The sequence below is a fragment of the Atractosteus spatula genome, chromosome 14, assembly GCF_055471065.1.
Source record: "Atractosteus spatula isolate fAtrSpa1 chromosome 14, fAtrSpa1.hap1, whole genome shotgun sequence".
NCBI classification, from domain to species: domain Eukaryota; kingdom Metazoa; phylum Chordata; class Actinopteri; order Semionotiformes; family Lepisosteidae; genus Atractosteus; species Atractosteus spatula.
The window spans coordinates 27976212-27994355 of NC_142719.1; the positions used below are offsets into that span (position 1 = coordinate 27976212).

The 18144-nt window shown below is 34.3% G+C and overlaps 1 protein-coding gene across 3 annotated transcripts in view; it reads left to right on the plus strand.

The window, feature by feature from the left end:
• The window catches only part of LOC148821020 (gamma-aminobutyric acid receptor subunit beta-2), an 86150-nt gene that overhangs the window by 18611 nt on the left and 49395 nt on the right, over positions 1-18144 (plus strand). For all 3 annotated transcript variants that reach the window (XM_088931732.1, XM_088931733.1, XM_088931734.1), the window contains one exon: positions 17254-17474. In XM_088931732.1, coding sequence (XP_088787858.1) covers positions 17254-17474 — 221 coding nt within the window. The remainder of the gene's footprint in view (positions 1-17253; positions 17475-18144) is intronic.

Here is an 18144-nt window from a genome sequence, read left to right on the forward strand (position 1 = left end):
GAATGTGATTTAGTGCCTTATTGATAAACTCTAGTTGTTTACATGTTGTTTTCAAAGCACCAAATATGGAATATACTAATTAAAAGAAAATGGCAGTGTGTTTTATAGGACAGAATAGATGTTGGTAAATTTGGTCGGCATTCTTCTCAGCTTGCTCTTTCAATTTGAAATGACCTCATGAAGGATTTGTAGAAACACCAAAATACAGGAAGTCAAGACTGGCTTTGCCATCAGTTTTATTATCACTTCATTAGTTCTCTTTTGTGTTCACCCCCGCCATTAGTATTATGACCTTGAAAATTCCAGCGCCATAGTAAGTTTCTTTTCTTCATGGAAGAGTTAAAAGCTTTTCAAAGACAGACAAACACATCTGTGATTTCAGCCATAGCCACCTGCCTTTTTAACACCAATCACAATTCACGAAGAACTGATGGAGTTTGTCATTAAGCTCCTGCATTATTTGACTATGAAAGATTGTTTTAAGTAAATTCAACAATCACCTCATTAGCATAACATCAGTCGCCCTACAGTATGTGTCAAGCAGCAGTTTATAAAGGCTAACAACACAAGGTACAAGGCTGTAACAATACAAATTATTGAACACCTTCTTAGGTTAATTCTAAACGTACAACAACCACTAAGTCTGATCAGAATAGACACCAAAGAATATAACTCCATTGCCTGAAGACTTCATCAGTACAAATGTCCTTCCCCAAACATATTAAACTAAACATAAAAAAAATATATAAATATACAAACAGTACACTGGTGTTTTCTATTCATATTATTATGATTACCTTTACTATGCTTTTCATATGGTAGGAAAATATTTGAGGAAAATATTTTCGACAGTTGCCTAAGGCATTACTTTTTAATTGTATTTGTTGTTTTTTTGCAACAGCAAAACACCTTGCAACAGCAAACTCTGGTTTTGGTTTTTTAACACTGTTTCATCATGAAATTTCATGTGGTTACACACTCTTTCCAATGTCTCTTCTCCATGGTTTGCATAGGAATTCTTTTAGCTGGCTCAAGGCTCCTCAATGTTCCAAGAACATATCATACGTTAGGGGACTGAAACTTTTCAGAGGTATCGTCCCCATCTTTGGAAAACTCCAAACAGAATTCTTTCTTTTAATTTGAGAATTTATACATTTTTATATTATTCTTTTCCTGCTTCTGTACATTTTACTTTTTATGAATAATTTATGTAAAGTGCCTTGAGGATGTTCTGATTGAAAGGCATTATATAAGAATATAACTCCATTGCCTGAAATTGACGATCAAAAGGAGATTTTATTCTTGAAAGATTATATGCCCGACAGATAACTTTATGAAAATCACTATTACGTTTTTTTTTTTTATTTAACAAAACTTGAAGAGATATGACAGTCATCACCCACAATACACTCACAAAAAGTCCCAATGTCTTTCCACAACAGGAATTTGGAAACATCCAAGTTTGGAATCCATTCAAGAGCTTTTAAATTTTGGACTAATGCTGGATGTTAAAAAACATTAAATATTTATGTACAGACACACTTTTACTGTATATACTATCAAAGCTGGATTTTGGATATTTTTATGGTATTATTTCTTTTTATGAGTTATGGCTTAGAGGGATTTTGTTTTTTTAAGTAAAATGATCTTGAAGAAGAGAAGTACAATACTGCAATACTCTTTTTATTTAATTCTGCTTGAATTTGAGAGACAGACAAATGTAGTGAAATGCAGTCATGCCTAAGTTACGTCACTAGGGCATTAATTCAAAGAATCTAAGGGCACTTAGGTCCTGTTATGAATAGACCATGACATTTGCTTTTGGCCCTCTTTAAAGCAAGAAGTCTAAAATCTGTTTCTGTTTTAAACTGCATTTGTTATAGATCCCTGTCTCAGATGGCATGCTTAGTATTCATGTGGAAGTTTCAGATTATTGATTTCTTCCTGTTTTTCTTTTAGCTGTCAAAACTTCCTCTCTAAAGAGGCACCATCTGACAGCTGAAACAGCTGTAAACTCCCTGGTAGACTTTGTCTCTCAATACTTCTTCTTAAGCCCCCTATTTTAGTTTTTAGGTCATTCCAGCCGAGATGCAATATTGCGTTTTCAAGGGTGTCCTTGTTCATGTTTGTGTAGAAGCAGAGACAGCAGGAAATAGTGGATACAACACATAAATCAAACATAATTCGATTGGAATAAAGTCAAAACTTCCAAATGAAGTCAACACATACAGAGTATGCAAATGTCTGGTAGAGGCGTATTATGTGATCTAAATACAGAACAGGAAATACACTTACAGTATTTGGGAGGTTTATCTCTAAATTCCCATTTTTGTTTAGGAAGTTATTTTCAGCAATGTGGGAAACACTAGATGTAATAGATGTAACTGGTTGGCAATTGTTGTGTACTTTGTTATACAGTATGTTTTTCAATGGAATTGTTGGACAGACCACATTAAGAGAACTCACATTGGACTGCACATTGTAAAGCGTTTCAAACTAATCAAGTGGTGATCTTTTCAAGCTTTTCTTTTTTTAGTTGCATAACAAGGTATTTTATAAGACATTTTTCCTCAGTGGATTTATATTTTGTTGCCTACACATAGCTGCCTGTAGCCTTATAAAATGCAATAAGCAAGAACATAAGCCAAAACAGCCTCCAGAAAGACAAAAGCTTTGTACGAGGTGGAGTAGGAGTGGATGTGGGTGAACAAAATCAGACGTCAGAAGTGTAGGCATTTTGCTTAGACATCCAGGAGTTTGCATTGACTGGGTGAATGATAATCTCCTTCCTTAAATGTCGCTTTAGATAGTGAGTCCCATTAAACTAAAATACAAAGGAAATCAAAAGAATCAATTGTGGGTTCCACGCTGATGTCTTGACTGCAGTAAAATCCAAATTATCCAGCCTGCTTGACATCATTCCAGGAATACAAACAAGGTGGACAGATACACCTTTCAGATAAAATAAATTGTCTTGAGTCAAACAACTACACAGCAAAGTGAAGCTATTAGAGTGATCAGGGACCAAGCCCATTACTAGCCTGCAGTGCTTAGACCTGGAAGAAAGGCAGCACTGACAGTTCATATAAGGCCCTCAAGTCTGTCATGGGTTTTAGAGGAGAAATTAGCAGCACAAGTGCAGCGGGTATAAAAGCTCAAAATGTATTTTTGTTCACTGAAGCACTGTGCCAGTCCAGGAGTGCCTTGCTCTCTTTAAAAATATATAAACTTCAGAAGCATGTTTGAAAATAAATTATTACTTAATCTGAGGAGTGAAAACCAGGGCTCTTCAGCTGACCTGTCGAAAATATAATTAATGAAGATATGCAATGCAGGGTGTTACGTTCACACTGAATTGTAAAGGGTTCTTATGATTAGATATTGTGCCTATTGAGCCCAAAAATGAATAATGGAAAGCAATCCATTTTATTATTTCTTTAGATGTTTACTTGCAACCGTGTCATTTATATGCTTTGGTTTTAGCACTTTTTCACATCAACAATACATCTGTTACCTGGGCACTGAAGCAACATACTGTATGATATTCTAATATAGCTTTGTACTGTAGTTCAGGCTCCGTAATCTTTTTAAAGAAAAAGAAAATAATAAATCGCATACTGTCCTGAAATATATTGGTCTAGGAAGGATATGGATGTTAAGAGTAAAACAGAATATAAAAGGTAAGTACTACTTATTTTTTCTATTGCAGTACTATTATTAGGACTGGAAGTTGAACTCTCAGAAGAAAAAGCCATTAGAGACCATGGAAAATATGAACTAGAGAGGAGTGATCTATCATAAGGTTGTTTAACAGCCTAAACTGGGTTAAAGCTAGAATGTTGTTAGCAAAAAAAAAGAGTAGGAACATGATATTGGGAAAGAATCACACCCATCGTTTTTCCCAGTTAAGATTAAAAAATTAACTGTCTTTTCTTTCTACCCCTTAAGCAAAGAGGTCACCATAACTGAGGAGAAGAGCACCCGCCATTAATTTCATCCACATTATCACTGCGTTTCTTTATTTGAAGGTCAAGTCTGTTTACTGCCTCTTCATACAGTACTGTATGTTTGCATTTGACTTTCTATCTTTCCATCTTTTCTCTCTATCACATTTATATTAACATATAATTAATCCATACATTAATTGAATTGAATTATGTGCTGTACTGGAGAAATTAGTAAGGGTTATCATTTGTATGTTTTTCACTTTTTTAAATCATTTAGGTTTTCTGTTCATTTTCCCCATGGTTTTCTTTTTGCACTTGGTTGTATAAGCTCTAGTTTTCTATATATGAAATGGAAGTTATTAAGTGAAGTCCAGGGGAGATAAGATTATCTCACACAGCTGTTCTTAATCACAATCATTACAGGAATTAGCTATACTATGCATATCAAGCACAAACATCTCCCTTTTGCATTCATGCAACACATCACTCCTCTGCCTAGCAGGTACCCTTTGGTTAACTACTCTTTAGATGGGGTTTGAGCCTCCTCATACTATGGCCAGGAGGCTACCCATTAACCATGGGGGTTAAGCAGGAACTAAAATACTCATACGTTCACAAAGCATGTAATTCCTGGATGTTGTGAAGTAAATTTAATGGCTAATTGTATTTCATGCTTTATTTCATACTGAACATAAATTTAAAGTACAGGCGATCATTGCATTGAAACCTATTTATCAGTCAATGCACATTTAACAAACAAATATCTACCCTTTACTCTTGCTGTCCAACAATGAGCCCACTCTGACTACAGCGCATACAAATGAGCAAATCACATCTGACTGTGTTCCCTTTCCAATAACATTTGGTATCAAGTAGAGCTGTTTAAATAGGCCTGGTACTTTACACCTTCTATTAGGAGACATGCAATTTTTCAACATTAGTGAAGAGGTGGTATTGTGTATTGATTCTAGGCTGGTGGATGTGGATACAACAGGAATTTACATCATTGATATATTGAGCTTTTCACCACTTTCTGTTCAAACCTTCTGAGCAAACACGCTGCTGCTGTAGGAGGAAGAAATTGTTTGAAGGGTGATGGAAATTTTTTTGTCAATACAAAATCACTCCATGGAGTTTTTTTTTGTGTGTTAATCAAACCAACATCAGAATTGCTGGTGAGGTGATTCTTTACAAAAACAGTGAAATAATTCATTGTCAAGCGATAGAAATGTAGTATGGCCAAAAACAATGGACATTTAATGCATGAATTGGCGCCTGGCTATGTTTAAAACAATCGGATGCAGAAGTACTGTAAAACATTTTCACCTTTATCCACCTTTAAAACACACCAAACACTTCTCTGTTTTTGTGTCTGTTTTTTTAAGCACATATCTTTAGTTAGTTTTTTTCGGTTCATGGATGAGAGCCAGACCACATTTTTGGGATTTGCTTTGTAAAATGACCACATACTGTATAAGAACACAAGAAAAGTTACAAACAAGAAGATGCCACTTGGCCCATCTATCGTGTTTAGTTGCTAGTGGCTAATTAATCTTAAAATCTCATCCAGTTTCTTTGTAGAAGAAGCCAGGGAGTAGCTTTCAACAGCATGGCTGTGCAGCTTGTTCTAGATTCCTAAGACTCTTGTGGAAAAAAAAATCTCCTGTTCTCATTTATAAATACACTTCCCTCTAGTTTCCACTTTTGTCCTCTGCTTCACATTTCACTTTTGATTTAGAAGTAGTCCATTGGGTCGGCTTTGTCAATGCTTTTTGAATATTCATAATTTGTGTATGAGGTCTACTTTTTTCTGTTAAGGGCAAAAAATGTTCCTTTAGCGCATCTGCTTAGGCTATTTTTAAGCCCAGGAACAGCAATATATTTTTTGCAGTACCAAACACAATTTTACACAATATTCTAAATATAAATACATATAAATACATTTTCCTACTACATATCATCCCTTGACTTTAATTCTATACTTTCATCCACTGTACATTGCAAAAGTAGCCAGATCGTTGCAGTTTTCATATTTTGACAATTTAACAATCTACATTTTTGATTTGATATAAATTAGGAAGAGTAATGATCCTAATACAAATCCCTGTGGCACTCCACTAATTTCACCAGAAATTTCTGAACATTAGTGACTTGTCTGCCCCTCTTTCCTCTTATCCATTAACCAGTTTTCAATGCAAATGAATGCATTTCCCTGAAAGCATACTACAGTACAGCCAAATTGTGAATTATTGTTTTATGAATTTTATAAGCTTTAATGAAAATGTAAATATACCAGATGTTTAGATGATTTTTTTTATTCATTGTCAGCAGGAAGCCACTTGATCAGGTGACTGTTTGAAAAGCAGGAAAAAAGGGCTTCCCATCTCAGTCAGTCAGTGGATGTTTGCTGTCTGACGGGCAGAGGGCAGAATCTCTCTGTAGGTAAAAAAATACCCTAAAAATATGAACATTGATTACACAAAAGACAAAAAATATCAATCATTTCCTTAAAATGAAGTTTTATAAACATTTGTGCCTACAGTGAGTGTTGCCTACTGTAGCCAGAGTTCATAATATCGTTTCCATCATCACAATGTCTCCTACAGTATGTTATCAAATGAGTAATGCCAATACATGCATACTCTGTATTTTGTCTTATCTTGAGATATCTCATAATTAACTTCCACATTGAATTGATCAGCGATTTTTTGCCAGGCCTCTTTTCTGGCTTTTGCAGCAGCTACAGTACTGTACCTCGCTATTACAACAGATTTTTATCTCTTCATAGTTTTCCATAAGGAGCCCTAATTCGTGGTCACTGAAATAAGACACATGTTCTTTCACTGGGTTTTGCTGGAGTAGATGAAGGATTTGACTCTTCTTCTGTACTGAAGTGCGGTGTGAACGCATAGTTCATAGTTTGAACGCATAGATTGTTTAAGCCGAACACACTTTAACTGAAACCAGAGTTAGCCTTTGTTACACTGGAGTAAACCTGAAATCAGTGTTTGGGTTAATTCAGTCCATCTAACTTGTGAAACAGCCCCTCTGATTGTTTGGAAGAATTTTGCAGAGACTCTGAGAGACTTGCTTTGAGAATTGTTTGTTGGAGGCCAGTAATTGGCTTAGCTGCTTGACTGTAACAGCGAGGAACATCGAGAAGAAGTTTAAGTAGAAGCTCAAAGAAGAGCTTGGGCTTTGGTTTTGGTGTTTTGATTTCCCTGCACTGTACAATAAAGTGCACTAGTGTATTGAACTTTACAGCTTTACAGTCTGGACCCACATATTTTAAAGACCCTTTTTAATGATACACACAGTGGGTTTTGAAAAATTTTAATGTGATTGAATTTATAATGTAATACGAACAGTTGCAATATTCTTTTTTAACTGTGCTTGCAATTTATTGTATTTATTTTTAAAAATACATCACAATCTTTGCTAATCACATCTCTTTATACTTTTCTTAGTTGATTTATTATGGTACTGTATTTGAGTCTTTGCTTTCTGGCATTTGATTTGCTAACATTCAGTATTATACGTTCATCTACGGATGAACCTATTCTGTGCTTCATGCAGAATATATTTAAACTGTTGCCATTCATTCTCTACTAACTCCTTATCTACTCTGTGCCATTCTACTCCTTATAAACTTTGGCTTACTCCTTCACAGTCTGTTTTCCTTAAACTATTAACCTTTAGTCTTTTTAGGAAGGAATCTGACTTGGAGGAATGCAGTCATAATCCCACAGATGGCAGCTGCACACCATTGGCTCCTCAGCCAAGCACAGACACCAAATGTCTGAACCTGCAGTTCCTCACACACGGAGCAGGATTACGTTCTTGGAATTCTACAGTACCTGCATACTTTAAAATCTTTCAAACATTTTGATCATCATTGCCTAATGAATCACTCAGCACTGATTTCCTTATTCTGTTTTGGGTTTTTTTGAAAGACTCGATCAAAACGGGCATCCCTTTTAGTAGATGCTCTGACACGCTGAGTAAGAAAGCAATCATTATACATGTCTACCACTTCCTTTTCCTATTGGTTTCCTATGTTAATAAAAGTAATATTTCCCCTGATAACCACTCCTTTATACACACATTCCTGATTTCATCATGTAAGACCATAGCATAATTAATGTCTGAATTTGTCAGTCTCAAGCAAATTCCTAACACTAATCTTTTTTTTATAAGAATATCATCTGATAGCCTCACAGGTTTCAATACCTTTGAAGACTTTGACTTCTTGTGTCTGAATTCTTTCTGATTTATAGTGCTGCACTTCCATCTCTTCTGTCTTGCGTCTCCCTCTGGCATGGTGTATATTTGTTGGATTCTTCACCATTACGCTCCCATCTCAAGTAGCTTCCATCTCAAGCATTGTGTTTTTGAAACTCCTAGATATTATCACTTAATTACTAGTTCTATTGAAGTTTTGTTATTCCCAGGGGTGTTCGTTTCCACTCTTCTCCCTAAATATCTCCCCTATAGATCATCTTTGGGGGGATATGCTTCTATTTTAGCTTAACTATACATATTCTGTTCTCCAATTTCAAGAAAACAAACTCTGACCTACATGTGAGCTGTTAAGAATCAGTGGAGGCTGATGAGTAAATTTCAGAAAATTCCATTCAGGCTTCTTTCTTAGTACATAGCATTACATATCATATTTTTAGTCTGCTTTAGCTATCCAGGGTTTACATTTTTAGAAATAAGAATTTGCTGTAAAGCTTGGAGAATGCCTGTTTATTGGATGTTATTCATGAAGCTCAAGATGAATCTTTAGCAGAAAATGTGTTCTTTTTTGGTATTATAGAAACTACGATGACTATATATTTTTATAATATACTGTACTGTACCCTATCCTCTTAATTTGCTTACTTTACTACATCATGGTTTTATTGGATTAAGTTTACATTTTGGAACATTTTGCTTGACTATTGTGGATCTACTCACTGTAGAGTGTTTACACAACAAAATTTTAGTTGTGACTGAAATCACATGATTTTCATCCTCATTTAGAATTTCATTATTTTCATTGCTTCTAAAAAATTACCCGACAAACAAAAAAAGGAAATTATGTTACAGGCCAGTATCTGGGTGTGAGTGATGTTTTTCTAGAAGTCGATAAAATTTAATATCTGACATTTTTTTGTACTTATTTCCTTTAATGAAGAACCTCTGTTAACAAAGGGGAAAATGGTATCTATGCTCATAATCAGCTGGTATGTAACAATGTGAGACCAACATGTTTCATTTATAAATTTTGTCCTTTCTGGAAAAAGTTTATACAGTATCTTATCATGTCTCAAAGTGTGAATAAATTAAGTAAGCATATGGCACATTAAGACTTGGTTTAACCAAGCATATCAGGTATTCTGTTGGAGGTTTTTGCTCATGAATCATTCCATTAAATAACATCAAATAATAGAAATAGTTACTCATTGGATTTCTTGCTTTGACATTCTCAGTTTTATACAACAATGTTGATAGTATAGTGATAGTATTGTGAAGAGCAAAGTCATGTGTAACATAAATAATATTACTGAAAACAAATAAGAGGGATCACAAAGGGATCACATTTATTCACTCCCATGTAGATAGTATGTCTCAAATCCTCCTCTGGCACAGATTACACTGACTAGGCATCTTCTGTAGTGCTATGACATTCTGGAACTTCATAGTGGAAAGTAATGAACATTCCTTCATGTAGAATTGCTCTGAATACATTACACCCTTTTGTTTCCATTAACAAACTTCCGTCTTGTGTTAGAATTAGTAATGTTCAATTGGATTGAAGTCTGGATATTGAGATGGCCAGCTGAGAATATTATGTGTACAGATAACCATTTACTTTGTCAATTTGGATCTATGCTTAGGACCATTATCATGCTGGAATGTCATTTAACAGAAGGAACCATGTGTCTGTCCAAAATGTAATGGTACTGTACATGGTGGATTTTAATGATTTCTCTGATCTTGACAACAGCTCCAAAACCCCCAAAATGCCAAAACACAACAAACCCCCACAATAATTCACAACAAGTGTTTTATGAACACATTTAATCGTTTTGAATGCAGATGAGCATGTCCAGAAAGGTACATCTTCATTGTATCTGATCATAAGACATTGTTTCAATTGTCATCCTAATGATGTTTGGCAAATTTCAGTCACCTTGTTTTATAGTTCACCCTCAGAAAAGTCTTCTTTCTTGCAACCCTGCTATAAATGACACATTAATGAAGGTTTTGCATCCTGAAGATGGAAGTGTATATTTACGATCTATGTGTTGCCTTTTGGGAGGCAAGATGCTTGTGTTGTGGCCCTTAGTGATAAGATTCATGTGCATCCTCTTCTTGAACACCATACAGTACCAGTAGCTTTAAATGTGCTAATAATGGACACTGAAATGGAAAGTGATTCAGCATTTTGTACATACAGTAGGTTTATGGCTATCATCCAATTATCAGTCAATTAATATAGAGCCATCAAACCATAGCATTCTCACGGCACTTTATATGAATTATACATGAAAATACAAAGGCTACCAATCCCCCAATGTGTGGAGTCACTGGAACATAAAGGAACCTTGTCTCAGTCGAACTAAGTGAGCAAAAGTTTACGTGTGGAGATAGTAGCTCTTGAAGGTACACAGGAGACAAGTCATACAATACCTCATGGGTGAACGAGAGAATTTTAAAATCCTCTAAGAGATTGGTAACCAGGTCAGGTTTTTCAGTTCAAGAGAAATATGTTCAGATTTTTTACTCTTTGTCAGTATTCTGACCAGGTCTGGACATACAGTACTGTATGCTGAAAAAAAGAAGAAAGAGAACACAACGTTTCGGCCGTGGAGCCTTCTTCAGCCTTCTTCACACCTGAAGAAGGCTCCACGGCCGAAACGTTGTGTTCTCTTTCTTCTTTTTTTCAGCATGGAATAAACCTATTACTTGTTCCTTTGTAGCCTACGCATGCTGACGCAGCTACCCACCTGAACTAATACAGTACTGTAGCCTCTGAAATAATTTCTTGGATGAACCAGCTAACAAGGCATTGCCGTAGTCTAACCTTGAGGACATAAATGTATGAACTAATTTTCTGGCTTCGGTAATAGAAAAAAAAGGGTTTTAAATGAGATGTGCTTTGCAGGTGGAAGAATGGCAAGCGGCAGTCTTTGCAGGCATACTGTATGGTATGATTCAACAGATAAGGAACAGTCAAAAAACAATCCTCTGTTGGGTTTATGGAAGCTTCCATTGCACGTCCAAAGAACAGAATGTTACTGTAGATTAGTTTTGATTCATTTTTAAAGGAAGACTTATGTGTGAATAAATGTAACTCTTGTTTTCTGGAATTCAATTATTTTTAACAAATATGACTTTGCTTTATGCAGTGCAGTTATGATTATAATATAACTTTATTAGACACATTATCCAATTTATAAATTGTTCTGATTTATGATGTTTCCATATTAGTAAACTGAAACTGCTAGTTGCTTTTACTTACCAATTTAATTATTTATTGATTTCAGTTAACATACCACTTTGTGTGTTACATAAAATATCCTGTTTCTACCAGGTCAACTGTATATCACAAACAGAATATATAAAATACATTCTTTTGGGGCTTTTATGATGATGTGTATTGATCATGCTGGTAAAAGTTATGAATACAAAATTAAATCTCTTTTATGATAACTGTGTGACATTCAGCATTATTCTTCCACAAGGATATGAAAAATATGAATGCAATGCTATTGACTGCATTTTCATAGTTTTTCTTTTTTTTCAGATCTCATATCAATTGTGTCAAAAACCTTCTAACAGATCTTCTATAAATAGTCACTCATTAGCATCAAAGTAAAATGGTGTGAATGACAATTAGCACTTCTTGGAGATATTCCTGAAATACTTCTGAATAGTTTTCACCAAATTATTCTGCTGTTCAGACAGTGTTATTAAAAGGAGTTAAAGGGTGTCATTTTAGCTAATTATGGCTGTTTAAATGTGCTCTGATTGGACTGAGTTAACAAAGTTTTAAAAAGAAAATTGCACCTGTTTAAGGTGTAAATTGATTTTGTAGCTCATATATTCTCTTTCTGTCATTAGCTAAATGCCTTATTTAAAAGTCAGTGTAACTTACTATATATTGAATGAGTAAAAAAGAGAAGTGAAGAATTCTACTTTTCAACATGAAAAAATGTGTATCTTTTTTAAAATTTGTATTAATGTAACATTGGGTTATTGGACATAAGCCCTGATCTCAAGCAAGGCTTGAACTGAAGGCAAACAAGGAAAAATCCCATTATCATTAAAAGGTCTGCAAGGATTTTAGACATTTTTGAGTAAAATGAAAACGTGTACTCTATGCAGCTAGCTGAGAAACTGCAGGAATGAAAAAGAAATTACTGCACACCTTGGAGTAGCACTTTCTTCTCATTACAATAGGAGGATAGAGTTAAATGCTATTATGCTATAATACTGGAAGCTCTGTCCTGTGAAAATGACTGTCTTCATAAGAAACCCATTCATTGCAGAAGATGTGTTGTTGAATAATGATGTTTTATATGGATTGTACTACTGTATATTTGTGCTCCTCTCCCAGTTGGAAAGTTTAAGGGCTAATACAACAAGTTTAAAAGAGCACCCATGCTCGTTTAGGTGCAGATGACCTGTTTAAAAAAGAGTTTACATCCCTCTTCCTGTAGCTCGTCAAATGACGAGACATGCCTTCATCTTCTGTGCCTGGTGTTCCCCTGCCATTCATTACTTGTAGTGGTTAATGGAATGCAACTGGCTTTTGTGCCCACTCATTAACTCTTAACAGTGAGGACCTCCTCAATTCAGTCAAGCAGAAACTAACCTGTGAGGAAGCAGAAAGATATTGCTAATATTTCAGTATAGGGATAATAATTTATGTATAATGTCCATATAACCAGTAATAAATGAAGAAAACATCAATACACTGAAAATAACTTAGTAGTAAGTGGTTCCTACTGATGATCAATTACATGGTTATGGACAGAAGTCAGATATTTAACACTTTAAAATTACTTTATTGACAGCACCTTCAGGTTAAGAACTGTGTTTGTCTTTTACTTACAAAGCAAGATTTCACCCAATTAAACATGTGAACAATATATTATTTTGACTTACGATCATATTTTTTGCCTTATTACAAATCGTATTGCAAACACAAGAAGTATTGGCGTTATACTTGACACCTTTATGACATACTGTACTTCCTCATTATCACATTTTCTGCTGAAAATTGGTAGAAAACAGTATGTAGTTGCAATATTTTTTCTCTCAAACATACAGTTCTGACTTGGGGGCATACATATCAGGGTCTCACCTGATGCATAAGGTGAAACGTCTGATGTTTGCTGTGCTGCAGTTATTAATCTTTTGTCAGTGTCACTAAGTATAAAAAGAAATTCAGACATGATTTAATATTCCAAATAAACAAGCAAAACAGAAATTAAAGATACATTTTAAATAGTCATACTGTATATTAAGAAAATATTGTAAATACTTTACAATATTGTAATATTGTCATCTACAACAGAGTACTGTAATCAATTAAAAACAGGCATAACTACAATTAATGCTGCTAACACTGTATTTACTTTGAAATTTACCACCTGTTTTTAATGATCCCATTATGGAAAAAAAGCAAACATACTAATTTGTTTGATGGCTTATTGTTATGAAACTAACAATAATGAATAGTGTAATCTAATCAACTTCATTTCCTTGATATAAAAATTTAAACATTTGCTCAAAAGTTAAAATGCCATATTAATTAAGTGCTATGAAATGATTTAATACATTAATTGAATGATCAATTAGATTCAGCTTTTAAACAGGATACCAGCATGGTTTTGCTGCAGTGGTTGTCATGGAAATAGTTATTTGATATGAGAAACAGTGCTGCTGACATATTTATATGTGTTGTGAGAAAAACTCAACACTGAAATTTGTAAGCTCTATGTACTGTACATATTAAGGATGATGTGAACCAACTTCAATCAAAGATTTCCCAGGAGTTGAAGAAGCTGGCAGATATTAATATAGTCTACTCTAAAGTCTATATCTGTAAACACATCAAAAATCAAACACGTACACTGTATTTAGACACTGAAATGGTTTAATCCTTACAGTTAATCTTTTTTTTTGTTTTTATGTTCTGATACTCATAACAGCAGAAATGATAAATGTACTGAAAAGTCATGTGTGTGCCTACCACTAATCTGTCAAATTTGATTTTTCATGGCTTAGTGTTTATACTTTAAGCTTTTTTTTCTTTGTGTGGTCATTTGGGTTTGATAAAATGCTTAGTTTGTATCCTTAATGCTTTGCCTCCTAAATATTTTACATCAAGGCTTTTCCTCAAATGCATTTTTGTTTTACTAGTATTTTTTTATAAATGGATTTTGGATACTAAGCGGATGCTCCCATTAAGAAAGCTTTATGTATTGTTTACGGAATTAAATTTTGAAATATACATCATAATATGTTGCAGCATAATACATTTCATTGTTGCAGCACACACGTTGAATGCAAGATGTGATTCCTTAACTGTACTGTATGTACCACCACATAGAAAAATTATTTCTAGCACAGGGCCCAGAACTACAATTTGTGCGTCAACCATTACTTTCAACAAGCACTTCATTGGTAATATTTGTTTATAAATAATTAAGACATGTTAAGGTTTTGTGTGACAGTGCATCTTTATTCAGGTACATAAACAGTGGCTATTAGTTACATTAGGGGTATATTCATGCCACTGACTCATGGGGTGCTGCTTCTACATGCTTTACTAATTGAGTAATTTATTTCTGACTTGCCTCAAAAATAAAAGGTAGAGGTTTCAGGAAAATAGATCAGACTGATATGTAGCATGTTACATTATTATGACAGCTGTGTTTAATGTTTAGTAAGAAGCAAGAAATCAATCATGTACAGGCATGTAAATTTAGATACACTGGTGCGCAAATGTGGTAGTGCCGTGGTTAGCAGTCCTGCTAAACCCCACTGGGATTATTGGGTTCAATTCTGGACCTGGGGTACTGTCTATGCCCTGGTTTCTTCCCACAGTCCAAAAACATACTGGTAATTTAATTGGCTTCTGGGAAAATTGGCCCTAGTTTGAAGGTGTTTTTGTCTGTCATTCCATCCAGAGCATTTGTGCTCTGCTGACAAATTAACCATTTTTGTTGCAAGCTACCAGTTAACAGATGTGTGTTTTGTTGTGCTCCTTTAGATATATGAATGTTTATAGAGGAACAATTAATGTTAAGGAAGAGCAAAACTTGCTATGGATAAAATAATTTCACATCAATTGTGACGGGTTAGCTACTTCTAAACTTCATATTGCTCAAGCACAGTTTACCCTGAGCTGTTGCAATCACAGTTTGACAATCTGATCAATGTTGAAAATTGCTCAACAAGCACCTTGATTTCTTTTTATCAAAACCAAGCTGTATTAATAACCATCAAATTTGTTATAATAGGGGAGATGCTAGTGGAGACTTTGAGTAAATTGTTCATACTTATAATCCTGATTGTGTCTAATTTATCTAGGCCTTTTTCACAACACTGTAGGATTTCGTTGACCCATAATCCAAGAGCATGTACAGTCAGTAGTTCCTTATTATTTACCTGTTAAAAATGACATCAGGGTCATGAACATGACTTTTATCTCTAGAGTGAATGGTTATTCTTTAGTACAGCCCCTTTGCTCACAGAGGTATAGAATATGACATCATAGCATGTGGAACTAAGCACATGGTCTCCTGTTTGTGAGGTCAATAATAGGAAACTGCTAATTTTTGTTTTAAAAAATTAAAACAAAGGATAGTAGAAACGTGGTAATGATAGCAAGGTAGAAGGGAGAAATTTTTGAAGAATCAAAACAGAGCATATACTGTACTGTATATTTAACAAAAACATTCTTGTGTTTAACCATGACCATAAAACCTGGTGCTATGTAACAATCCATTTTATAATATATGGTCATCCTCAATAAAAAAAACAGTTGAGACAAAATAATTAGCTATAGTATTTGTGATGTAATGTGCCTTGAACACTATTTTCAGTTGACACTTGTTTCTTGACAACTTGTTACCTAAGATCTTAGGAATCCTCCTGTTCCAAGCATACATTTTGTGGAACTACTATGTCAAAGTAGGGGAATAAAGTACTGTATGTTTCAACAGTAATAATAATGGCTTTCTGAAAGTGTGCCATTGTAGTTCAACTCCATTCTCTTGATGTTAAAAAACAGCCCAATTCCCAAAGAGCTAAGATAGCTAAGACAGTCTAAAAGCTGGAACAGACACTTAAAAAGTCTTGCAATTAGACATCAAATACTTAACTTAGTTGTCATTTCAGAAGAGCGTTATCAATTGTATTTTCTTCAGTAAGTTTATTTGTTCCAGTTCTTTGCAGGTGCATCCTATAACTACTAAGACAGTTGCCCTTTTTACTTAAAAAAAGATGTAAAGCTGTACTCTATCATTATATCATGCAACCATGCAATCAGAACATCTGACAAAGTAATTCATGCATGGTTCACTTCATGATTATGTGAAGTACATATAAAATAACAGATTTCTTTTTTTGCCATAAGAGATGAAAACAGGACACATTTCTGAATCATTTGGTGTATAGAAAAATAAATGTCATACATACCTGATACACAATCATGCAGTCCGATAACACTTTGATATGCATACAGTTTATCTTAAAGTCAGTGTAAAGAAAGACATTTTTTATGTGTCATATCTAAAGCCATATGTAACCAAGGTTTTTAGCTGCAAAAACTATTTTTCAAATAAAACAAACCATTTATACTCAAATATAGTTCCAGTGTGAATGGGGTTATTAATATTCATAGCACATCTTTTTTTAGTGGTCTCTTTGCTCTTGTGCAGTCACTCACTTTAGAGTCCTTGAAGGCTATTTATAACCTGGTTTTAAATAAGTATATAATGCGATTCCTGGCCTTTTATGCACTCAGATTCAGTGCTGAGTTGTCTAAAACACAATAAGTTATTATACTGTATATAGAGATGGTAACATCCCAAATGATTAGTTACACAGTACATGCTTTCAAGGACTCAGCAACTCTTTACCTGAAGTGATCTCATGGCTTTGAAGTTGGATCATTTAAAACCAAAGCAGGTTTGAAAAGCTCTACAAAATCCTGGGGAACGTGAGTATGAAAAGTATTTTGTACTGTTGAAAATCCAAAACATTTATTAACTTGCTTTTTATTTTTATCTTTTTTTTCCAGGACTATACATTGACAATGTATTTCCAGCAAGCATGGAGAGATAAACGGCTGTCGTATTCTGAGATTCCTCTAAATCTTACACTGGACAACAGGGTAGCAGATCAGCTCTGGGTCCCTGACACCTATTTCCTAAATGACAAAAAGTCATTTGTTCATGGTGTTACAGTTAAAAACCGAATGATACGTCTGCATCCAGATGGAACAGTGCTGTATGGCTTAAGGTAAAGTAATCTTTACTTAGTAGTTCTCTTTTTCATATAAAAAATGTATATGTCAATTAATAAATGTATATTATTATTTTTTTAAAGTAATAGAGAGCTATGTACGTGTTAAGCCAACAATATTCCTATCACAGTCTTTGTGAATGTAAATTTGTGTATTACTATAGGATGTAAAAAGTTATGAATTGAGTATATATAAAATCACTGTTCAGAATGTGGAAAGAACATCTTGAGTGTTTGTTTCAAACAGATAATAATACAACTCTACTGTGATGCGTCCATAGTGGTGCTTTGGTACTATAAGTTACTATAAGTTAATGGATCTTAGAAAGCAGAAATCAATCAACTGTATCTCAGAGAAGCATTTTAATATTGACTGATCTTTTTGAGGTGTTCCACAAGGCTCATTTCTGGAGACCCCAGTTTATTTAGTTTAAACTGTGTTTGTCTTTATTTTGTTTGACAGCCAACTATAACGCAAATAAAAATCAGTAGCACTGTACCATTTATTCTTTGTGATGATTCTTTTGTCTTCTTTTTATCTCTCAGCCAATGTTTTCTCTGTCCAAACAGACTGATCTGATGCTTTCTCTGCTATACTCAGAATGATTTCAGTAGAGATAGTAGAAATATTTGTGTTTTGTGGAACTTTCAAACAATTGATATATCC